This window comes from Syngnathus typhle, linkage group LG8 (assembly GCF_033458585.1).
Source record: "Syngnathus typhle isolate RoL2023-S1 ecotype Sweden linkage group LG8, RoL_Styp_1.0, whole genome shotgun sequence".
In the NCBI taxonomy this organism is placed as follows: domain Eukaryota; kingdom Metazoa; phylum Chordata; class Actinopteri; order Syngnathiformes; family Syngnathidae; genus Syngnathus; species Syngnathus typhle.
The window spans coordinates 12,260,718-12,282,133 of record NC_083745.1 but is presented as its reverse complement, the minus strand read 5'-3'; the positions used below and the strand labels follow the sequence as shown (position 1 = coordinate 12,282,133).

Here is a 21,416-nt window from a genome sequence, read left to right as displayed (position 1 = left end):
CGGTGGTACAGCAGTCATTGACGATGTAAATGGGTCTCCTAACAAGAGAAATAAACGATCACATATGTCTAACCTTAAGGACAATGTAGTATTGCTCCAAATGTTGGTTTTCACGTGTTAGCGGGATCGCGAATTAGTATCTTTCCGCTAACTCGTTAGCCTACCCAGTACTTCTTATTAACATGTAACACGCACACACGTACAATATTTACATTTTCAATATTTTTACAAAAAAACCTGTATGTTATTTATACTATTAATGTATTAGTTGCATCAGGGGTGTCAAACTCTTTTTTTTTTGCGGGCCGCATTGTAGTCATAGCTTCTTTCAGGGGCCATTATGACTGTGAACCCAAATAAATGTATGAGTACCTCATATTATATACCAGAGATGGGACCAAGTCACACGCGCAAGTCTCAAGTAAGTCTCAAGTCTTAACCTTCAAGTCTCAAGTAAGTCCACAGTCATTTTTTTCTTGGGCAAGTCAAATCAAGTCAAGTCCTTAAATAGGTCAAGTCCAAGTCAAGTCCTTAAATAGGTCAAGTCAAGTCCAATTCAAGTCACCTTATTATTGCAATTTTACCCGCAGAATCTGATCTTAGTAGTGAAAAGACAAGATATCAGTAACTTTAAGTAACCATCATTGTCCAATGTGTCTCACCCAGGTATGGGAAAACTACGGTCCGCGGGCCACATCCGGCCCACGGGGCCGTTTAATCCGGCCCGCCAAACCTGAATAAATTGTATTCTTAATTTTTTGGGGGTCATTTTCCCTGCAATTACTATGTTTCCCCAGTAAATGGGGAAGCGCCCGCCCGCGCATTTACTATATGAGGAAATTCTCAGTGGGTATTATAGTAATACTTGTTCATTGACTATCTGTCTGACAGTGCCCATCACAAGTATTATCCTTGTAAAATTAGAATTGTTTGTTTGGCTGTACCTAATGTAGTGTCCCGTTTGCGTCCAGCATGTTCAAGTATAAAATGAAAGCGTGACTTGGAGGCCAACGGTAACCATGGAAGTCCTCCTCACGGGGGATGAAGTCATCGCATCTTCATCTTCCAGAAGGTTCCTCTGCTTTCAGCTCAAATCGAATCTCGCAGGAGGAGGACTTAAAAGGCTTCTTGCTCGTCTCTGTCCTGACGGAAGAGGGCCTGTAGAGCACTTATTTAATAATCGGCCATTAAACGTCCTACGCCCTCATAGCCCCCACCGCCTGCCCACGCTCCTGTCCACCGTGAATTAACATGGATCGATATTGGCAGGTCCAGATTTTAAGTGGTTGGGGTTGCCATGTTGTCATAGTAACAGTGTATGGACAGCGGTAGTGGGAAGGGATGCGAAATCACAAAACGGCCTTGACAGTGGAGAGAGTGGGGGCAAGTTCCAGTGCCACTCGAATTTTTATGCCTCTCCTAATTTGAATGTATGCCGGACCTGGCATTTAACTGCTTTTAACTAGAAATCCGTGCAAGGATGCAGGTGGATGGAAAGATGCAGAGCCAGGAAAAAGCTCAGAGTGACACAAGCTCAAGTCACCTAAATCATCCGTATTTAAGATAGGTGCGCTGAACGAGCGGCAACGCAAGATGGCTGCCGGTGGGTTCTTAACCACGCGCGCACGCGCAACCAGCCAGACAGCGAGCGAACGAAAAGAAGGAGAAGCAGAAGGAGGAGGAGAAACAACAACAGCAGCAGCAGCAGCAGTAGCTGCTTCAGCCACTCGCTTTTTGCTGTTGTAATAGTGCAGAAAAGACAGGAAATTCACGCCTCGTCCTTCTTCGGTTCTCTTTGGAATTTTGGACTTTGGATCCACTGATAGAAAAATCACCCCAAAAAGAGAAAGCGAGCGAATCAGTCGTCGATGACATGCGACGAAAAAGGTAAAGGCAATCGTCAAGTCTCCCCCCCCCCCCCCCTTTCTGCGCTTAGACTTGTCGAAGTCTATTTGTTGGGGCAGAATTGGGAGACGCGCTTTCGTGTTTACAAACCAATCTGGTTACCAAATATGTTTCTTCTGTTCAAGTCCCACAAGATAGCGTGTTAAACACAGTATCTGTCCATTCTTAATGTTTGCTGGACTAATGGGCGTTTGATTTAGCAAAGAAACCACAAAGTCACTCGAAACCTCGCGCAACTTGGAGTTTCCTGGGTGTTGTTGCCAGGTGATAGACGGATCCCTACTGTTGCCGTCGGAGAAAAAAAGTTGACTTAAACGTTCCTCTTCTGAACAGCTAAAAGGGTTTTCTGTTTTATATTGTAATCTCACGAAAATCTCTTTACTAGATATCATCAACACGTCAACGAACAAATTGGATGTTAATCCAGCATTTAACTCACTCCCCAGTTGTCTAATTCTTCACCCGCATTCCTCTGCTAGCTTACGTTTAGCTCAACTTTTGGTCTTAATTTTCTCTAAATACAAAGTCTTTGTCATCGACTTGATAATTAATAACATCTTCACCACGGAACTCAGGCAGTATAATATTGTGCAATGCTAGCGCGTGCGCTAACAGAAAACAATTGACAAATTGACCAGCTCAGTGACCTAGTGGTGGAGTGTCTGCCCTGAGACTGGAAGGTTGTGGGTTCAAACCCCGGCCGGGTCATACCAAAGACTATAAAAATGGTGCCCATTGCATCCCTGCTTGGCGCTCAGCATTAAGGGTTGGAACTTTAAATAATGCGTTTTTTATTGGTAAAATGTCCCAAATCAAATGGCTAAATTGGACCCGAAAGCCTATTATTAACTTTGATTTTTACACAGGAAAAAAAATTGAAGAGCATGTACCCAAACAAGAATTCAAAACAGGATAGTGTATTTCGGCATTGTTTTACCCTCAACTACTAAATTGTAATCATGACATTTTTAAATCTAAAAAAGGCTTGTAAGGGGTTAAATAATGTGAACGGGCCTTTTTAATCTGTCTTGAGTGCCTGGTCACCCATCAAATATCAAATTGTGCCAAGTAAATCTTAAATTATCTGACCATCTTTGTGGAAACGTGTCTGAGCGAGCCATTGGGAATTATGCCCACGTGACAACGCAGTGGGGCGAGTATAGACAACCAAAAGCCACACTTTGATTCTAAGACAGTGATGAGGTCAGGTAGGCTTAGACCAGGGGTGGGCAAACTTTTTGACTCGCGGGCCGAACTGGGTTCTAAATTTGGACCGGAGGGCCGGACCAGGAGCAGATGGACGTAGGCGTTGTGTGAAGTCATATAAGCGACCCGTCAAGGTCATTGCATAAAAGATCTTGGCCTTTAGTAGGCAGTAAAGCATGGATATTCCAAACAAGTTTTTTTGAAAACAAATGCATTTATTAACAGCATTAAAAAAAAAATAATTCACTAAAAAACTGCTATCAGTGATTCTCATAAAATACGACACTGTTATTATGAATAACAATCTCCATCACTTCAATGCCTGCAGGTCAGATTAATGAAAGATGTTTAGTTTATGAGATCACATCAAACGGCAAACATTCTGACCAAATATATCATCTTGAAGAATCGGTGAAAGCATACATCCAAATAAAGTCATCAAAACAGCAACACGGTGAGGGGTATCTGAAAATCAGAGCAGAGTTTTAACTCGCAAACACCTGGTAACAGAGGTGAGGAAACGGGAAACACTTCCTTAAAGTAAGCCTTAAGAACTTTACAGGTTAAGATTAGTCGCAAATAGGTGGTGCATCAATGTCCTTCAGCATCCTGCATTGTTTGAAAATGAGAATGGTCGCTAGTTTCAATGTGTACAAATCATATTCAAAATGCATTTTTTTACAATAAACTTGAGAGCCTCCTGTTCATTTTCAGTGGGAACAGTGTTGTTGGTGTCCCTTTTTTGCTAGTGCGTCATAGTCTGGAGTAAAATTTGTTGTGGCAATTCTTAGGCGAGATCCAAGGTGTTGGTCCGTTTACCTTGATCTGTGACGGGTTGATGTTGATGTGGCTGAACGTCACGTCGCGTACGTCGAGCCAAATTGGCCACTCTTTTTTAAACACTCGGCACTCACTTCTTTTTTTCGGGCCACTCATTTTAATGGAAGGATTCCAGGGGAAGGTTTGTGGGTGGCTTTAGCGCAAAACTGCATCTGAAAGCTCAGCGCGCGAATTATAAGAATGCTGTCGTCAAAGCCCACGCTCTAAATTCGGGACTGATACAAATAGAGCGAGAGTGCGCCAAGTCCGTACTACTGAGTACGTACACGCACTTGTGGGTGTGCACAGAGCTTTCTGACACAGCTTCCGGTAGTAAATGCGCAGGCGAGCGCTTCGCCATCTACTGGGAAAACGCAGTCATTGCAGGCAAAATGACCAAAAATAAAAAGTTTAATAATACAATTTGTTCAGGGTTGGCGGGCCGGATTAAACGGTCCCGTGGGCCGGATGTGGCCCGCGGGCCGTGGTTTGCCCACCACTGGCTTAGACAATGTTAAAGCTAAGAGGTAAGCGGAGTTGTCGTTATGTTGGCACAGATTACCATTAGTTAACAGTGTTGCCCGCATTGGTTTCCGATTCAAAGGTTCAAAATTTTGTGGGTCTGCAGAAAGCCATTATTCTAATAATCATTTAATGCGTCAATTACCGTTTTTTCCCGTGTATAGTGCGCAAAATTTAACTAATTTATTGTCCTAAAATCTGGGGTGCGCATTATACATGGGTACAAAAAAAAATTAATTTTTTTTTATTTTTATTTTAATTTTCTTATTTTAATTTTTTTTTTTTTTTTTTTAAGTCCCAATGATCGTCACACACGCAGGGAGGCAATGGGTCCCATTTTTATAGTCTTTGGTATGGTCTTAACTAGGCTGGATGTAATTTTTTTTGTTGGCGTTGATTTCTCCGACTGCCCATAAACGTACCACCGCGCTCCGTGCGCGCACGGGAAAGCCGCTTGCGGACGTGAAAAAGCGCGGTGGTGCGTTTACGGGCAGTCGGAGAAATCAACGCCAACAAAAAAAATTACATCCAGCCTAGTTAAGACCATACCAAAGACTATAAAAATGGGACCCATTGCCTCCCTGCGTGTGTGACGATCATTAGGACTTAAACAAAAAAAAAAAAAAAAAAAAAAAAATTTTTTTTTAAAATTGGGTGCGTATTATACATGGGTACAGGCTTTTTTCCAGCATCAGCATGCCATTTTTAGGGTGCGTATTATACATGGGGGCGCACTATACACGGAAAAAACCGGTAGTTCTCCTGTAAATTGATGATTGGATAAATAAACACATTTTCATTTATCATCCAGGACATTATTTCAAGTCGACATAAATGGATGATGATTCTGTTACCGTAGCATTGGTCATAAAATTGCAGTCTGCTTTCTGGGGGGGAAACAGAAATTGTACAACACTTACCGTTGAGTGACTGAAAGCCCAACACGTTTATGTCCAACAAGATCTCTAAATGATGCAATGATCATCCAAATAGTTGTCCATTAATTTGATGATCATAGTTGGTTCCATGTACATTTTAGAGTCTAAGATGATTTTATTTATTTTGAAACATGACTGATGCACTGACTGGATTCTTGATCTCATCCATTGGCAGAAAAGACTAAAACAAGAATGCCGTTTGAGAAATGACTGCCATGATAACTCGTATTTCAAGGGCAACATACCTTGAGTTAAGGATTGCGACAGTTCCATTAAGGTCGCTTCATTCGGAGCACGACTAAGCGAGGGAATTGTCATTGCGACGGTGTGTCAGACAGCTGCGCATTCCATACAGAGCGTTCATACATAAGTATTTATATCGCACTCCGAAAGGAAAGAATCTCAGCGCATGAGCGCATGTGCGGTGCTACAAGCTGACTTTCATGTTGTGCCATAAGCAAGACTCGAGCTAATGAATCATTATAAAAAGGAGGCTGGGACAGACGGATAAACAGTTGCACCGTCCAGTGTGGTCACTTGCTCTCGTTCTTGACTTTAATGCAGGGGTGTCCAAACCTTTTGCAAGGAGGGCCAGATTTAGTAACGTGAAGGGGCCCGGGTGCCAAACGCTTCTCTTCCGGGGGGGGCGCTAATGGGACGTCAAACGCTGCGTGTTCGCTTCTCTTCCGGGGGGGGGGGGGGGGGGGGGGCTAATGGGACGTCAAACCGCGGGCCGTAGTTTGGACACCCCTGCTTTTGCTTTGCCAGTTGTGTTTTACTTTGCTGCCTACGTTTGGTTGATCCCAAAACTGGGCCACTGTTGCCAAACAACACAGTTTTCCGTGTGCATTGCCTTAGTTTTCCCTGCATTAAGCCCTCCTCCTCCTCTTTTGTCTTTTCTACTCCTTGTCGGGTTCATTTCTGCTTCCCGTTTTCTTTGCTCTTTTTGCTGCTTCTTTTCTGGGCCGCCTTTTCTTGGAGAGCATCCAATGCCGCGGGCTGCAGGATCGCATTACTCACCAGTCTGGAGGCGCTCCGGCAAGCTGGCGTAGCAGAGGGAGGAGGAGGAGGAGAATGGAGATCGGGTTTCACATCTCCAGCACTCTGTCTGCTTTCTTCCCTATTTCCTCCCCCATCTCAGAGGAGCGTGGAGACAGAGTGGCTGGGCTGGGGAGGAAAACATGCCCCCCTCCTCCTCCTCCCCCAAATCTCTCAAATGGAGCATAAGGTCATGGTGGTGATCATCAGCTTCATCAAATTTTTTTCTGAACGTTTGAAGAAGTGCTTCTGAATTTAGGACTACAATGTGTTGCTTGAGGGTCTGCAATACGCTCAGTTTGCTTGCCATGGGGAAAAACACCAAACAAAATTTTGAGGGCTGTACCACAGACGGGAAATGTGGACGCGATTTTGTTAGAGTATTCACACTGTACCACAGAGAGAGAAAACGCAATCTATGTTCACCGTAGCAATGAAAGCGCAGAGCAAAAATGAGAGCAAGTGTGGCCAAAATAAGTTTGAAGGAACAGTTTATAAATTGTAAACGACAGCAAGCATAATGAAGACAAAGTTGAAATGATCAAGCGCGATCGCAGCAATGGTGGCAATGAACCCACCTCATTTTCCCGGCATGCTTCAATTCGGTTCCATCGAGGGGGGGGGGGGGGGAGATAAATAAATAATGCGGCACGGTGAGGCACTGGGTAGCACGTCTGCCTCACAGTTCAGAGGGTGCAGGTTTGATTCGACCTTCGGACCTCCCTGTGTGGAGTTTGCATGTTCTCCCCATGCCCGCGTGGGTTTTCTCCAGGCACTTGTTTCCTCCCACATCCCAAAAACATGCTTTGTAGGCCAATTGAGCACTCCTGGATGGATGGATCGATCCAAGATGTCATGTGCTAGTAGAAGTTGGGGAAACACGTACTTTTGGACTATTAGCACGACGGCGACTTCAATTTGGTTCTCTTTAAATTTGGCCCTTTTTTTTTCTGCTTGCTTTTTCCGCTTTTGTATTCAGTAGATTGATCTGGTACTGAATTTAAATTTCCCTGTGTGTGTAAAATACACTGTTGTCATTCCATTCACTCATCATGTTTGAAAGTTGCTCAAAAGGCATCCTATGTAAAAGTATTTTTCTTAGCTTCGCTTTCTTCCCGCCGCTGCGTTTGCCTTCCTTGTTGATTGTCTCATGTGCCTTCTCCTTGCTTTGCTGTTGCGGCGGCACATTCCGGATGGTAGCAACCAATGACTCTTCTCCGAGGCGCTTCAATGTGACCGTAATGCTCATTCAAAGGTCAAATCGTCATGCCGAGCATCTTATAGCACGAATCCTACATTTTGTGACGCGCTGCCTGCACGTTTGGCCAGGTACTTCATGTCGACTGTTAGTCTTATTGATTGGGCCTTTAAATACTCGAATGCAGTGAATAATTCAGACGCGCTCGCCACGCTGGCGGCAGTTGTGTGACCGCTGTCAGTCACATTTTTTCTTTTTTTTCCCGTCACCTGTCTCCGTCATTCTCTTTCATTGTGACCAGAATGGAACCATTTTGCCACCGGGAGAGGACACAAATCCATTCCAGGATCTTTTCTGATCAATATCATGCTTTCTTACAGACCTTTTTTTGCCCAGATACATATACCGTTTTTTTTCCATGTGTAATGCGCCCCCATGTATAATACGCACCCTAAAAATGGCATGTTGATGCTGGGAAAAAAGCCTGTACCCATGTATAATACCCACCCAAATTTTTACTCCTACTTAAGTCCGTAAACGTAAAATTATTTCAGAAAAAAGATTATCTTTGGGAACAACCGGATGTTATTCTGCCGGTCATTATCACTGCGCATATCACTCGATAGCGAAGAAATGTTTCGGATTTGTGTAGGGTACATTGTGACAGCAAACGAGCAGGTGATCGAGCAAGCGTCTGATACGAGAGCATTGTGTTCGTATGGAGCGTCTTTGAAGTGAACAGCAGAGAAGAAAGTGCATCTGAATGGCGGTCTCTGTATGATATCCGGATAAAAAACAAAATATATATATTTTTACCCATGCACCCCAGATTGTAGGACAATAAATTAGTTAGATTTTGCGCGTTATACATGGAAGAAAACGGTATTTCCCAATTTTGTTTTGAAAAGAAATGGCAAATTGAACGCATGTAAATGCTGGCCGGCCTGATTGAGGCGTGCGCACTCCATCGGCACCATTCTTCGCTTCCTTGCTCAAAATGAAAGAATCGGACTGGCTTTTATTTGCAGGGGTGCCTGATGAACTTTGCAGTGTCAATCATTGTCTTCCTGCGTTTGCTGTTCAAGCAGTTGGTCAATTTGCATTGCAGAAAAAAATTGTAGTGGAGCAGTTGATCCCTCCAGAAATAAATGAGAGGCAGCTGCTTTCTGTTTTGATTTTCATATGCACCCCCCAGTGTGAGCTCCTTTTATTCTCTTCTATAAAAACAAAACGATGGCCGCCACCCAGCTCCTCCACTTCCTCCTCCTGCCGCGTCTTCTTCACGGAAAGCAGCAAGTAACTTGATGTAATGTGTAACTTGGGGAAAAAAAAGCATGACTCAGTCTTTGTGTTGCTCTCGTCTTGACAGTTTGCTCTGATGTGACCTGCTTCTCCCATGGAGCCTCGCAGCATCGTGGTTCACGCACGGACACGGCGCTCAGGTAATTTTCAAATTGGTGGCTGTCTCTTCATTGGCAGTCGAATTTCTTATGGTTGTACTTTAAAGCATAAACATACCACAAAGTGTTGCCAAAATTGACTGAGTTTTTCTATTTGCCAATAAGGCGCTGTAGGTTAGAAAAGAGGAATTTGGAAATGCCAAATCACAAATGCAATACACAATCCAAACACACAGTCATGTTTTCGAGTAGGCTTTGCAATAGTACTTAACGGCAGGATTTGGTGTGGTCACATAAAAACGTGTCAGATCAGATCCCTCGCCACCCTCCCCCAACCCTCACCTCGCTGGCCTTTGATGAGGTGAACCCTTCACTCAGCAATGAGGCAGGGCTGGCCAATCGGTACACTTCCCGCCTTTCTAATTGTGGCCTCTTGATTGGCCCGTTGTTGGCTCGAATCCATAACTATCCAGCGGGAATCACAGTCGATATCATTCACCTACTCCACATTATCAGAAAAGGGAACGGTTATCGGTTTTTGAGTTAATGAATGCCCATTGTGGTGGGGCAGCTTTTATTGAAAGAAATGTTGCGTTCTATGTGCAAATCAAATAAGTCATTGAGTGGAACTTTCGACGTTGTGACTCGGAATGCACTCAAAGACCTTCAGAGGCAGCCGTCTGCCGTCCAAATCACTCCCATATGTCTTCCCCGCACACACACACTCACATTTTCAAGTAGGAATGATTTCAGTAGAAAAGCATGTCAGAGTTCCTTGCGAAAAGATCTTAAGCAGAAACATTGAGCTGAATCACAAGTTTCAAACTCAAGGCCCGGGGGCCAGATACGGCCCACCACATTATTTTATGTGGCCCACAAAGACAAATTATGCATCAAATTCGCGTCATTACTACAATTGCAACTTGTCTTCACTTTTTAATAATATATATATTTTTAAATATTTGACCAGTTTTTACTCGTCTGATTTGAAAAAGAGTTATTTGTCAGTTTTGTAGCTTTTACTGTATATAATATGAGGTGCTCATACATTTATTTGGGTTGACAGTCTTAATGGCCCTCCGAAAGAAGCTATGACTACAATGCGTCCCGTGAAAAAAATGAGTTTGGCACCCCTGAGCTGAATGATGGAATATAACGGTGTAGATTTTGTCGCTGTTTACTGTTTGATGATCTTGTGCATCCCTTTTCTTTATCTCAGGCCCTATTTCAGGCCATAGAAGGCTGAATACAATTCATGAAAAAAAGAATTGCAGCGGTCCAACATCAGATGCTTGCAAGAATTGGACCCTAGGAGCACTTGCATGTTATTTGCTTTGGGTGCTAATGAAATGAAATCACACCGTCTGATGACAAACTGAACTGAACTAAACTCAAGATGAAGCTAATTAGAATTTTCGTCTTGGCACTTTGACAACGTTTGACCGTTTTCCCAGTAGCACTTGCAAATGGACCACCGTATGTCGTGTTGACCCAGAGGCTTGGCGTCAGCTTCCGAGGTGATTCAGTGGATGGAAACCATGTGGCTACTCCTCGCACGGCAGCGCACGGTGTTGGAGCAAGGTTATAGTTTGCCGTGTCCGACCTCCATTTTGTTGGTGTAGACCAGCTTTGCCGAGAGTGTCCAATGTTTCAAGAATGGCCGACGCAAAGTCACGTTCGGCTGTTGAATTCATGTCGGAGTTTTGAGGGGACACGCAGGAACTCGACAAACGTGTTTAAAATCATATCATGTGTCATACGTATGTATGTTTCATGTGTGTAGTGGGTGTGTGTTCCATCAGCGCACAGGGCGTGTGATGCGTCAGTGCAGTAGTGTTGGAGTAGTAGTGCCTGTAGTTTGTGCATGCTGCATGCTGCCTCTGCTTGCCACTTTTCTGCTTTCAGCTACCGCCACCGGCTAGCCCTCTGTTTCCGGGGGTGAAAAGAGGAGCCGAGTGTGTAAGTCTCCTCAGCCGGTACACAGCCTCTCCATTGCCAAGACTTGCACACGCCTCCTCGTGGCCACACACGGTAACTGGCACCTTGCGGTCCCAGGCTAAGTTGTGCAGGATCTCGGAGCAGCAGTGGGCCCCAGAGATGTGGCATGTAGGCCCACCGGTGTGTGGACACGCCCTACTGCCCATCAACCACTGTCCCGGCTGTGGGTAAACAGCTCCAGCTATGGGTAAATAGTGAAGACCTCAACGGTGGACCAGGCGGAGGATGATGGCTGACCTGAGGGGTGGCGTCACAACGGCTGGGAAGGCGGATGAAGGCTGCAGCAGAAAAGGGTCACCAGTCGTCTTGGTCTCCTTGCCACTGGACTCTGACCCCGATCTGTCAAGGACAGTGTGGTGACTGTCTGTGCACCAGTCTCCCCACTTTAAACAAAGTCACGCACAGGCGTCTTTTTCAGGGAATCCACCTTACATCCCGGATTAAAGTCCTGTGGCGACCAGTAAGTGGCAACGGGGGCAGGATTGTGAAGTCTGGAAGCCCCTAGTCACAAGCTGGCACATCAGGCGGTGGATGTTAGATGATCGTTGGGCTCCTGGACCGAGGCAGATAGAGCTCTTCGGTAGCTGCATCCACGACTGAGCAGCCCTTTTTAGGATCCACTCTGCTCACCCCTGATGGGGAAGGGGCTAGAAAAGGTGCCCTAAACATAGCCTGCCTCAAACCTCCCGACTGGATTACCGCGTTCAGAGGGATCACCAATATGCGGTCGAAACCACAAAAACATGAATTTTGGAGCATGGAATGTGCGCACACTAATGGACAGTGTAACCAGTGATAGGCCGGAGAGGAGAACCGCCATCATTGCCAGGGAACTGAGAAGATGCCGGATTGACATAGCTGCTCTTTCAGAAACCCGGCGGGCAGAGGAAGGTCATCTGAAGGAGGAAAAGGGTGGATACACTTTCTTTTGGAAAGGAAAGGCCACAGATGAGCCTAGGATCCATGGGGTTGGTTTTGCCATCAAGAACCAACTGATCAGTCAGCTCTCTGAACTCCCTGTGGGAATCAGTGAGCGCCTGATGACCCTCCGTCTGGTGCTGGTCAACAACCAGACGGCAACAGTTCTTAGTGCTTATGCACCTACCCTTGCTTCCGATGAGGACAAAAAAGAGGCCTTCTATGCCTGTCTGGATGATGTATTGTCAAAAATCCCCAAAGAGGACAAGATTATTATACTGGGAGATTTCAATGCCAGAGTGGGCCGGGACCACCACCTCTGGAAGGGCACCATTGGAAAGGAAGGCATTGGAAACATCAACTCCAACGGGGTTTTGCTTCTTAGCAAATGTGCTCAATATGACCTTACCATCACAAATACCATCTTTCGCCAGAAGAACAAACTCAAGGGTTCATGGAGACACCCTCGCTCTAAACAATGGCATCTTATTGACTATGTCATTGTCAGAGCCAGGGATCAGCGCGACGTGACCATCACAAAAGCCATGATGGATTCAGAGGCCTGCTGGACAGATCACCGCCTGATACGATCCACGATGTCCATCAGACTCAAGAGGAAGAGGAGACTCCAAAAGAAGCTGAGCCGGCAGAGACTAAACCTCGAGGCCCTGAACAACACTGCCACCCTGCAGCTGTTTCAGGCCTCTCTTGGAGAAAGCCTCATTCAGGAATACCCTGAGGACATCGAAAAACACTGGAGCCTGCTCAAGTCTTCCATCCTCGACACCTGCCGTGCCACTCTCGGGTACAAGGCCAGAAAGCATCAGGACTGGTTTGATGAGAACGACACAGAGATAGAACAGCTCATCTCCAAGAAAAGGGAAACCTTTCGTGTCTGGCAAAATGACATCACCTGCACAGCAAAGAGACAGGCCCACTCCAAAGCCAAGGCTGACGTCCAGAGCCGGGTGAGACAGATTAAAAACTCCTGGTGGACAGAAAGGGCACTGGAAATCCAGAGTTTGGCAGACTCTGGTGACACCAGAGGCTTTTTCAGCGCTACTAAGGCTGTCTACGGCCCAAGCCATCGCGGCCAAAACCCCCTACGCTCTAAAGACGGGCAGGAGCTGTTGAAGGACAATGAGTCCATAAACAACCGGTGGAGAGAGCACTTTCAGGAACTCCTCAACCGTGACAGCACAACTCAGTCAGATTTCCTCAGTCACATCCCTCAGAGTCCCATCAGGGAAGACATGGGTGAACCTCCCACTTTAGTAGAGGTCCAAGATGCCATCAGGAGCCTGAAGAACAACAAGGCCTCTGGGCCAGATGGGATCCCAGCTGAGGTCCTAAAGGAAGGTGGACTAGAGCTCCAGCGCCACCTCCATTCCCTCTTTCTGAAGGTCTGGGAAAAAGAAGTACTCCCCTCGGAGCACAGGGATGCTCTGATAGTGACCATTTTCAAGAAAGGGGACAAAGCGGATTGCGGAAACTATAGGGGCATCTCGCTCCTTTCAACAGTTGGCAAAGTACTTGCTCGTGTTCTTGCCAATCGCCTACTGCCACTGTCTGAGGAAATTCTCCCAGAATCGCAGTGCGGTTTTCGCCCATCTAGAGGCACTGCAGACATGATTTTTACAGCACGCCAACTCCAGGAGAAATGCCGTGAGCATAAACAGCCTTTGTTCATGGCTTTCATAGACCTTACAAAAGCCTTTGACACGGTGGATCGCCAGGCCCTATGGAGCATCCTCCTGAGGTATGGTTGCCCGGACAAATACGTCAGAATACTGCGTTTATTACATGACGGAATGACAGCCACAGTGCTCAATAACAGCTCCTTGACTGAGCCTTTCACTGTAGAGACAGGGGTCAAACAGGGATGCATTATTGCACCCACCCTGTTCTCTGTCTTCATTGCCGCCATACTCCACCTCATCAACAAAGAACTACCACACGGAATCCCAATATGGTACAGGACTGATGGCAGGCTCTTCAACCTTAACAGGTTCAAAGCCAAAACCAAGATCAGAACCACCACGGTCGTGGAGCTCCAGTATGCAGACGATAATGTCATAGCAGCACACTCTGCAGAAGACCTCCAGGGCATCCTGAACTCCTTTGCTAAGGCATACAGAGCCCTGGGTCTGACCGTGAACATCAAGAAGACCCAGGTGCTACATCAACCCCCACCCAACCAGCCATCTACTCCGCCCATCATAAATGTGGACAACACTGCACTTGATTATGTTCACCATTTCCCCTACCTCGGCTGTTTTCTCTCCTCCAAAGCGGACATTGACTCCGAGGTCAACCATCGCCTGAGCTGTGCCAGTGGAGCGTATGCCAGACTCCGGAAAAGAGTCTTCGAAGACCGAGACCTCCGGGTTGACACCAAGCTCCTGGTTTACAAAGCTGTGGTTCTCCCCACCTTACTTTACGGGGCAGAGTCATGGACAACCTACAGCAGGCACCTAAGAGCTCTTGAACAACACCACCAGAGAACCTTGAGGAAAATACTCCGGATCAAATGGGAGGACAGACGCACAAACATCAGCGTTCTGGAGGAAGCCAGGATACCGAGCATCACCACCTTAATAATGCAGCACCAACTCCGATGGACAGGACATCTCATCCGCATGGCTGACACCCGCCTCCCCAAACAGATGTTATACTCCCAGCTGGAGAGAGGTCCGCGAGCCCCGGGCGGGCAAAAGAAACGTTTTAAGGACAACCTCAAGACCAATCTCAAGAAATTCCAAATAACATCTCGGGACTGGGAGCGCATCGCCTTGAACAGGAACTGCTGGAGGGCAGCGGTGCAAGAAGGTGCAGCACATCACGAAAAGGAACTCCGCCGTGTCGCAGAAACCAAACGACAACTCCGAAAGGAAAGACAAAAACTGGCTCCAGCACGACCACAACCCACCGCCACTTTCCCCTGCCCACACTGCACAAAAATATGTGGATCCCGGATCGGCCTCTACGCCCACCTGCGGACCCACAAGTAGACGACCCTGAAAAGAAGACCGTCATACTCGTTCCGAGTGACTGCCGATGATGATGATGTTTCATGTTTTAAATGAAAGGATGGCCACGATCCGCAACAAATGTTGTAAAACCTGTTGGTGATGTTGGAGGAATATTTTTCTGGTGCTGCCGCCGTGCGTGGTTTATGAACATATCGCTGGCTTACAGCACGACGGCTTTGTTTGACTGCTGCACCGGATGACAAAGGCAACAATATGACTCTGGGGCAGACCTGTTACTATGGTGGTGACTCTCATTAAAAACATCCCCAGGTCCCTCGAGCCATGTCATCAGAACACTTTAGTATTTTCTCATCATCAGAACACTTTAGTATTTTCCTCATCATCAGAACACTTTTAGACTTTCTCTGGGCGACAATATGTACGAGGTACACCGGTGGATGCTGGCTGCTCTGTGAAGACTGGAAGAAGGCAAGAGTTGACTTTTAGAGGCCTTCCAATAGACTCCCATCACCATTCGCTACTCTCCAATTGGATCACAGCAAGATTTGGGCATAGTGCGCTATATATAGTTTACCGTTATTTTCCGTGTATAGTGCGCAATATTTTACTAATTTATTGTCCTAAAATCTGGGGTGCGTATTATACATGGGTACAAAGAAAAAAATTTTTAATTTTTTTTTTTTTTTTTTTAAATAAAGTCATGGTACAACAAAACCAACAACAGGACGGACCGACAAAGTCGTGGAACAAAAAGACAGGGTGACATTACCAAAGACAGGAACAGAATGACAGTAACACATGCAATGATCCAACGGTGAGCGAGGGGCAGACAGGACTTAAATACAAAACACGTTACATCGATTGAGGTGACACAGGAAGAGCGGGGTGACACGAACAGAAACTATGGCAACCTAGACACATAGCAAAACTGGGGACGAGACATGACAAATCTCCCCCGAAATAAAACTCACCTTTCTTCTTGTTTGTTGTCAATCGCGCATCGCATTCAGCCATCCTGCCCAACACACTTAGTAAAATTCATAATTGACGACACATCGTTTGATGCGATGGTGCAATCGATGGTGTGTTATTGTCAAATATTGTTTGTTTTTTAATCTCCATCGCGGACCGGACGTCATACGGAGGCCGCCATTACAGATGCGCAGAACGGTTGCGCAAGACACGTCAGCTATATAAAGAGCGAGAGTTCAGTTCTCCACCTATTAGTTTCAATTCACAGTTTAATTAGCAGTTTCAATCAGCAAATAACAAAATGCGTATTACAGGTAATATTTTATTTCACAACACTTTGCCTTGTTCCTTTCGTCTCTGCTGTTCATTTCAAACACGCGCCATACGACCGCAATGCTCTTGTATCAGACGCTCGCTCGATCACCTGCTAGTTTGCCGTCTCACAATGTACCCTACACAAATCCGAAACATTTGTTGCGGCTCCGAGTCACGACGAGGGGCAAGTTTTGGTTTCCAAGGGTGTTTTTATTCCTCTTCAACGTCTCTCCCATACAGAGCCGCCGTGTGCGCACGGAGCGCGGTGGTGCGTTTAGGGGCAGTCGGAGAAATCAACGCCAACAAAAAAATGACATCCAGCCTAGTTAAGACCATACCAAAGACTTTAAAAATGGGACCCATTGCCTCCCTGCGTGTGTGACGATCTTTGGGACTTAAAAAAAAAAAATTTAAAAAAAATTCATAAAAATTGGGTGCGTATTATACATGGGTACAAGCTTTTTTCCAGCATCAGCATGCCATTGTTAGGGGTGCGTACTATACATGGGGGCGCACTATACATGGAAAAAAACGGTAGTCATCAGTCAGATGGCAAGTAGGTTTTGAGCAATTGGACAGTTTTGAGTCTTTGGCGGGTGCGAGTGTGGCGCTCATGGCTTGATGCTTGCCTGCTTGTAAGGCTGTGCGGGTTCCTCCCAAACAACGGATGCTTTCAGTCCAACCACCGCGGCGTTCGTCTTGTCTGATTTTTGGGATGCGTCTTTCAATGACCTGCTTGACTTATTACTCATGGAGAAGATACCGCGCGCGCACGTGATGTCGTGCTGCTCTTTTCCGTGGGAAGCGAGCGTAGCACGGGTACCTGGAGAAGGTCGAGCCGAGGTTACGGGAGCTGTCGCGGGCTTCTTGTTTGGCCGCACGGCCCCTCCTCAACCTGCCTCGTCTTGTCTGCACTCCTGTGTGTGTAATTTTTGCGCCACTCTGTCTTATCTGGCCGTGTTGTTGTGCATTCACAAGCCCAAACAAACACGCGGCATTTGGATGCTTGTCCAATGTGCTCCTTAAAGTGGGAAGTCTCTCTCCGTCACGTGCGCACACTCATGCAACCCACCCCTCACCCGCGGCCAAAGATGTGTGAAAAGTGGGTCACAGGTCTGACCGCTTTGTCCCGCCCTGGCAAATGGAAAGACACTGGCTGGACATTGCCACTAATTCTCTAACACGCACACACGTATGACCCCCTTAAGTTTGACTTGGCAACATGAAACACGGTTGCCATGTCTGTCTTGAACAGACCCATTTAAAAAAAACTACTCAAGAGCCATGGCCATAAGATACAGGAAGTCTGCCATTTTGATTTGGATGAAGGCTTTTGTGGTTTTCAGGAAGCCAGTTTGCCTTGGCAAAATGAAATTTGTCCGTCATGAGTTGATGATGCTGATGAGTCTTTATTTCGAACATATTTGAAACATAAAAGGAGGAAGAAAATAACAAAAATAATATTTAAGTCTTAAAAATTAAAATGATGCTCAAAAAGGAGTAGAAGGAAGCAGAGCTTTTCAGATTCCTACTCCTTTCTCACTTATTCCATTAAACTAATAAATCAATATACAGGACTGTCTCAGAAAATTAGAATATTGTGATAAAGTTCTTTATTTTCTGTAATGCAATTAAAAAAACAAAAATGTCATACATTCTGGATTCATTACAACTCTACTGAAATATTGCAAGCCTTTTATCATTTTAATATTGCTAAAGAAAACTCAAATATCCTATCTCAAAATATTAGAATATCATGAAAAGGTATTCAACGAATCACTTGAATGGTCTAATTAACTCGAAACACCTGCAAGGGTTTCCTGAGCCTTGAAAAACACTCAGCTTGGTTCAGTAAACTAAATCACAAATATGGGGAAGACTGCTGTCCAGAGGACCGTCATTGACACCCGCCATCAGGAGGGTAAGACACAAAAAGAAATTTCTCAAAGAGCAAGCTGTTCAGCAGGAAACGCTGCACAACCAAGAGAGATGACCGCAGCCTTGACAGCATTGTGAAGAAGAGTCGCTTCCAGAATTTGGGGGAGCTTCAAAGACGTTGGACTGATGCTGGAGTCCAGGTATCAAAAGCCACTGTTCACAGACTTGTCCGGCAAATGGGCTACAATAGCCGTATTCCCATGGTCAAGCCACTTCTGAACTCAAGACAACAGAAGAAGCGTCTGACTTGGGCTATGGAAAAGAAGCACTGGACAGTTCTAGAGTGGCCTAAGTCCTCTTTTCAGACGAAAGCAAGTTTTGTATTTCATTTGGAAGTCGAGGCACCAGAGTCTGGAGAGGGCATTACTGTCCTCAATTGGCCTGCCAATTCCCCTGACCTGAACCCCATAGAGAATTTGTGAGGTATTGTGAAGAAGAAGCTGAAAGACACCAGATCCAACAATGCAAATGAGCTAAAGGCCCCTATTGAAGCATCCTGGGCATCCATAACACCTCAGCAATGCCACAACGCTGATTGCCTCCATGCCACTCCGCATTGATGCAGTAATCCATGCAAAAGGATTCCCAACCAAGTACTGAGTGCATTAATGGACATGTTCAAATGTTTGATTTTGTTATGCTGCTATACCATTTTTTTCCATGTATAATGTGCAAATTTTAACTAATTTATTGTCCTAAAATCTGGGGTGTGCATTATACATGGGTACAATTTTTTTTTTTTCTTTTGACACGTCAGCCATATGAAGAGTGAGAGTTAAGTTCTCTACCTAAATGCGTATTACAGGTAATATTTTATTTCACAACACTTTGCCTTGTTCCATTCTTCTCTGCTGTTCACTTCAAACACGCTCCATACGAACACAATGCTCTCGTTTACGGATTTAAGTAGGAGTCAAAATTTGGGTACGTATTATACATGGGTACAGGCTTTTTTCCAGCATCGACATGACATTTTTAGGGTGCGTATTATACATGGGGGCGCATTATACATGGAAAAAAAACGGTAATTTTTTTTTCTTTTCTTTTTTTTTTACATGGTCTGAGGAAATATTCTAATTTTTTGAGATAGGATATTTGAGTTTTCTTTAGCTGTAAGCCATTATCAGCAATATTAAAATAATAAAAGGCTTGCAATATTTCAGTTGATTTGTAATGAATCCACAATGTACGGCATTTTTGTTTTTTTAATTGCATTACAGAAAATAAAGAATTTTATCACTTCCTCTGTCAGAGGCCTCAAGTAGTACGTGTTGGCGACCATATCTCAAGCAGCATCACGCTGAGCACGGGGGCCCCCCAAGGCTCAGTACGCTCTTCACCCTGCTGACGTATGACTGCACTGCAACCTACAGCAACAACCGCATAGTGAAATTTGCTGACGATACGACTCTGGTGGGTCTCATCACCAAGGACGATGAGACTCAATACAGGTTGGACGTTGACCTTCTGACCACGTGGTGCAGGGACAACAACCTCCTGCTGAACGTCAGCAAGACCAAGGAGATTGTTGTTGACCTCCGGAAGGGTCACACCCAACACCTGCCACTGACCATCGACAGTGCTGTGGTGGAGAGAGTGAGCAGCACCAGTGAAGACCTCTCCTGGACCACCAACACTGGTACTTCCTGCGGAAACTGGCTCCACCAGCCATCATGATCACATTCTACCGAGGCACCATTGAGAGGATCCTCTCCAGCTGTATTGCTCTGTGGGGTGGAAGCTGCACTGAATACAACAGGAAGGCCCTGCAGCGCATAGTGAACACAGCTGGAAGGATTATTGGTGCTTCACTCCCCTCCCTGAAGGACATTTACAACTCCCACCTCACCCGCAAGGCGACCACGATTGTGAGTGATGTGAGTCACCCCGCTCCCATTTTGTTTGATCTACTGCCCTCTGGAAAGAGGTACAGAAGCCTGCGCTCCCGCACCACCAGACTCACCAACAGCTTCATACTCCAGGCTGTTAGGATCCTGAACTCTCTCCCCCCTCAACCCTCGGCTGCATAACGCCCTGGCCTTTTGGGCCACTACTCCACTTGCACTACTCCACTTGTACTTTTGCGTTATTATACTGACTGTCTGCTGTATGCACAATTGCACCATAAGTTGCTCTTATTTATTCATTGTATGTGCCTTGTTGTTTTTACTTTTTGTATTGTTTACTTGAATGTTTTGTTTATCTGTGGACCAATTGGGTGTAATATGTCTTATCTCCACCGTGGGATAGTAAGAAACGCAACTTCGATCTCTTTGTATCTCTTGACGTGAAGAAATTTACAATAAAGCAGACTTTGACAATATTCTAATTTTCTGAGACAGTCCTGTAGTTGACCCTGAAAAAGTGCGCCACTCCTTAGAAGACCCAGGAAGTCAAGCATTTTGAGTTGAAGCAGCCTTCTTAGGGTCACGTGTGCCGTTTCCAAGTCGGCTATTGACAAGCTATTTGTCTTTAGTCACCATTCCTTCCACACCTCTTGACATGCAATCTACATGTGACTGTTGTGTGTTCCCAGCGTTCAGAGCCCAAAGAGACATCGAACTAGAGGAGCTTCTTCTCATCTTGTGAGCAAGCAAACATCTGCCAGGAAGCCCCCGGAGCCCAAAGTTGCATCGGGACCGGCGGAAGTGTCCGTCCCCCGGCCTGTTCGAGCGTCCGTGGAGTCGCGTCTCAAGATGGGAGTGCTCCTGCTGCGTCTGGCCACCGCCGCGCTGCTGCTGGTCCTCGGAGCAGAAGGTATGACCAACGCACCGGGTCGGGTCGGCCGTTTTCTTTACAAAAGTCGCACGAGTCACGTCAGATTCTGAAGCTTTGTTCGAGCTCCGAGGCAAAGTTTCTTCGACATTTGGTGTCAAACTCCAAATTTCCCGAGGACTGATGGGTCCCGTTCCAGGAGTTTTGTAATTTGTCTGATATTTTCTATCTGCTGCTTTGAATGCGTGGCTGATGCAATCTGCGCCTTGAGCAAACCTTCTCTGACCTCAACGTATCGCCGGGCAAATTCCCTAACGTACTGAGAGCACTGTTCCCACGGCGGACATTTTGTGGTTCCGGCAAACTTTCACTGGCCTTGCGCCGCCGCAGGAAGCTGTTGAACCGATTGTTGGCGCTCCAGCTTCCTCTTTGCACATGAACCATTTCCTGTATGACACAGCGCTGGCACAGAACGCTCCCAACAGTCATTGTTCTCCGGAAATATCCCTCAGTTGCTCCCTTGAAGAGAGCTCATTTTGCA

At 45.9% G+C, this 21,416-nt stretch overlaps 1 protein-coding gene across 1 annotated transcript in view; it reads left to right on the top strand.

Moving 5' to 3' along the window:
* The first annotated feature begins 1,636 nt into the window (after nucleotides 1-1,636).
* LOC133157882 (bone morphogenetic protein receptor type-1A-like) overlaps nucleotides 1,637-21,416 on the top strand; it is a 30,852-nt gene continuing 11,072 nt past the window's right edge. Inside the window, exons 1-3 of the mRNA XM_061284505.1 lie at nucleotides 1,637-1,887; nucleotides 8,996-9,068; nucleotides 20,697-20,917. Coding sequence (XP_061140489.1) covers nucleotides 1,869-1,887; nucleotides 8,996-9,068; nucleotides 20,697-20,917 — 313 coding nt within the window. The 5' untranslated portion in view covers nucleotides 1,637-1,868. The remainder of the gene's footprint in view (nucleotides 1,888-8,995; nucleotides 9,069-20,696; nucleotides 20,918-21,416) is intronic.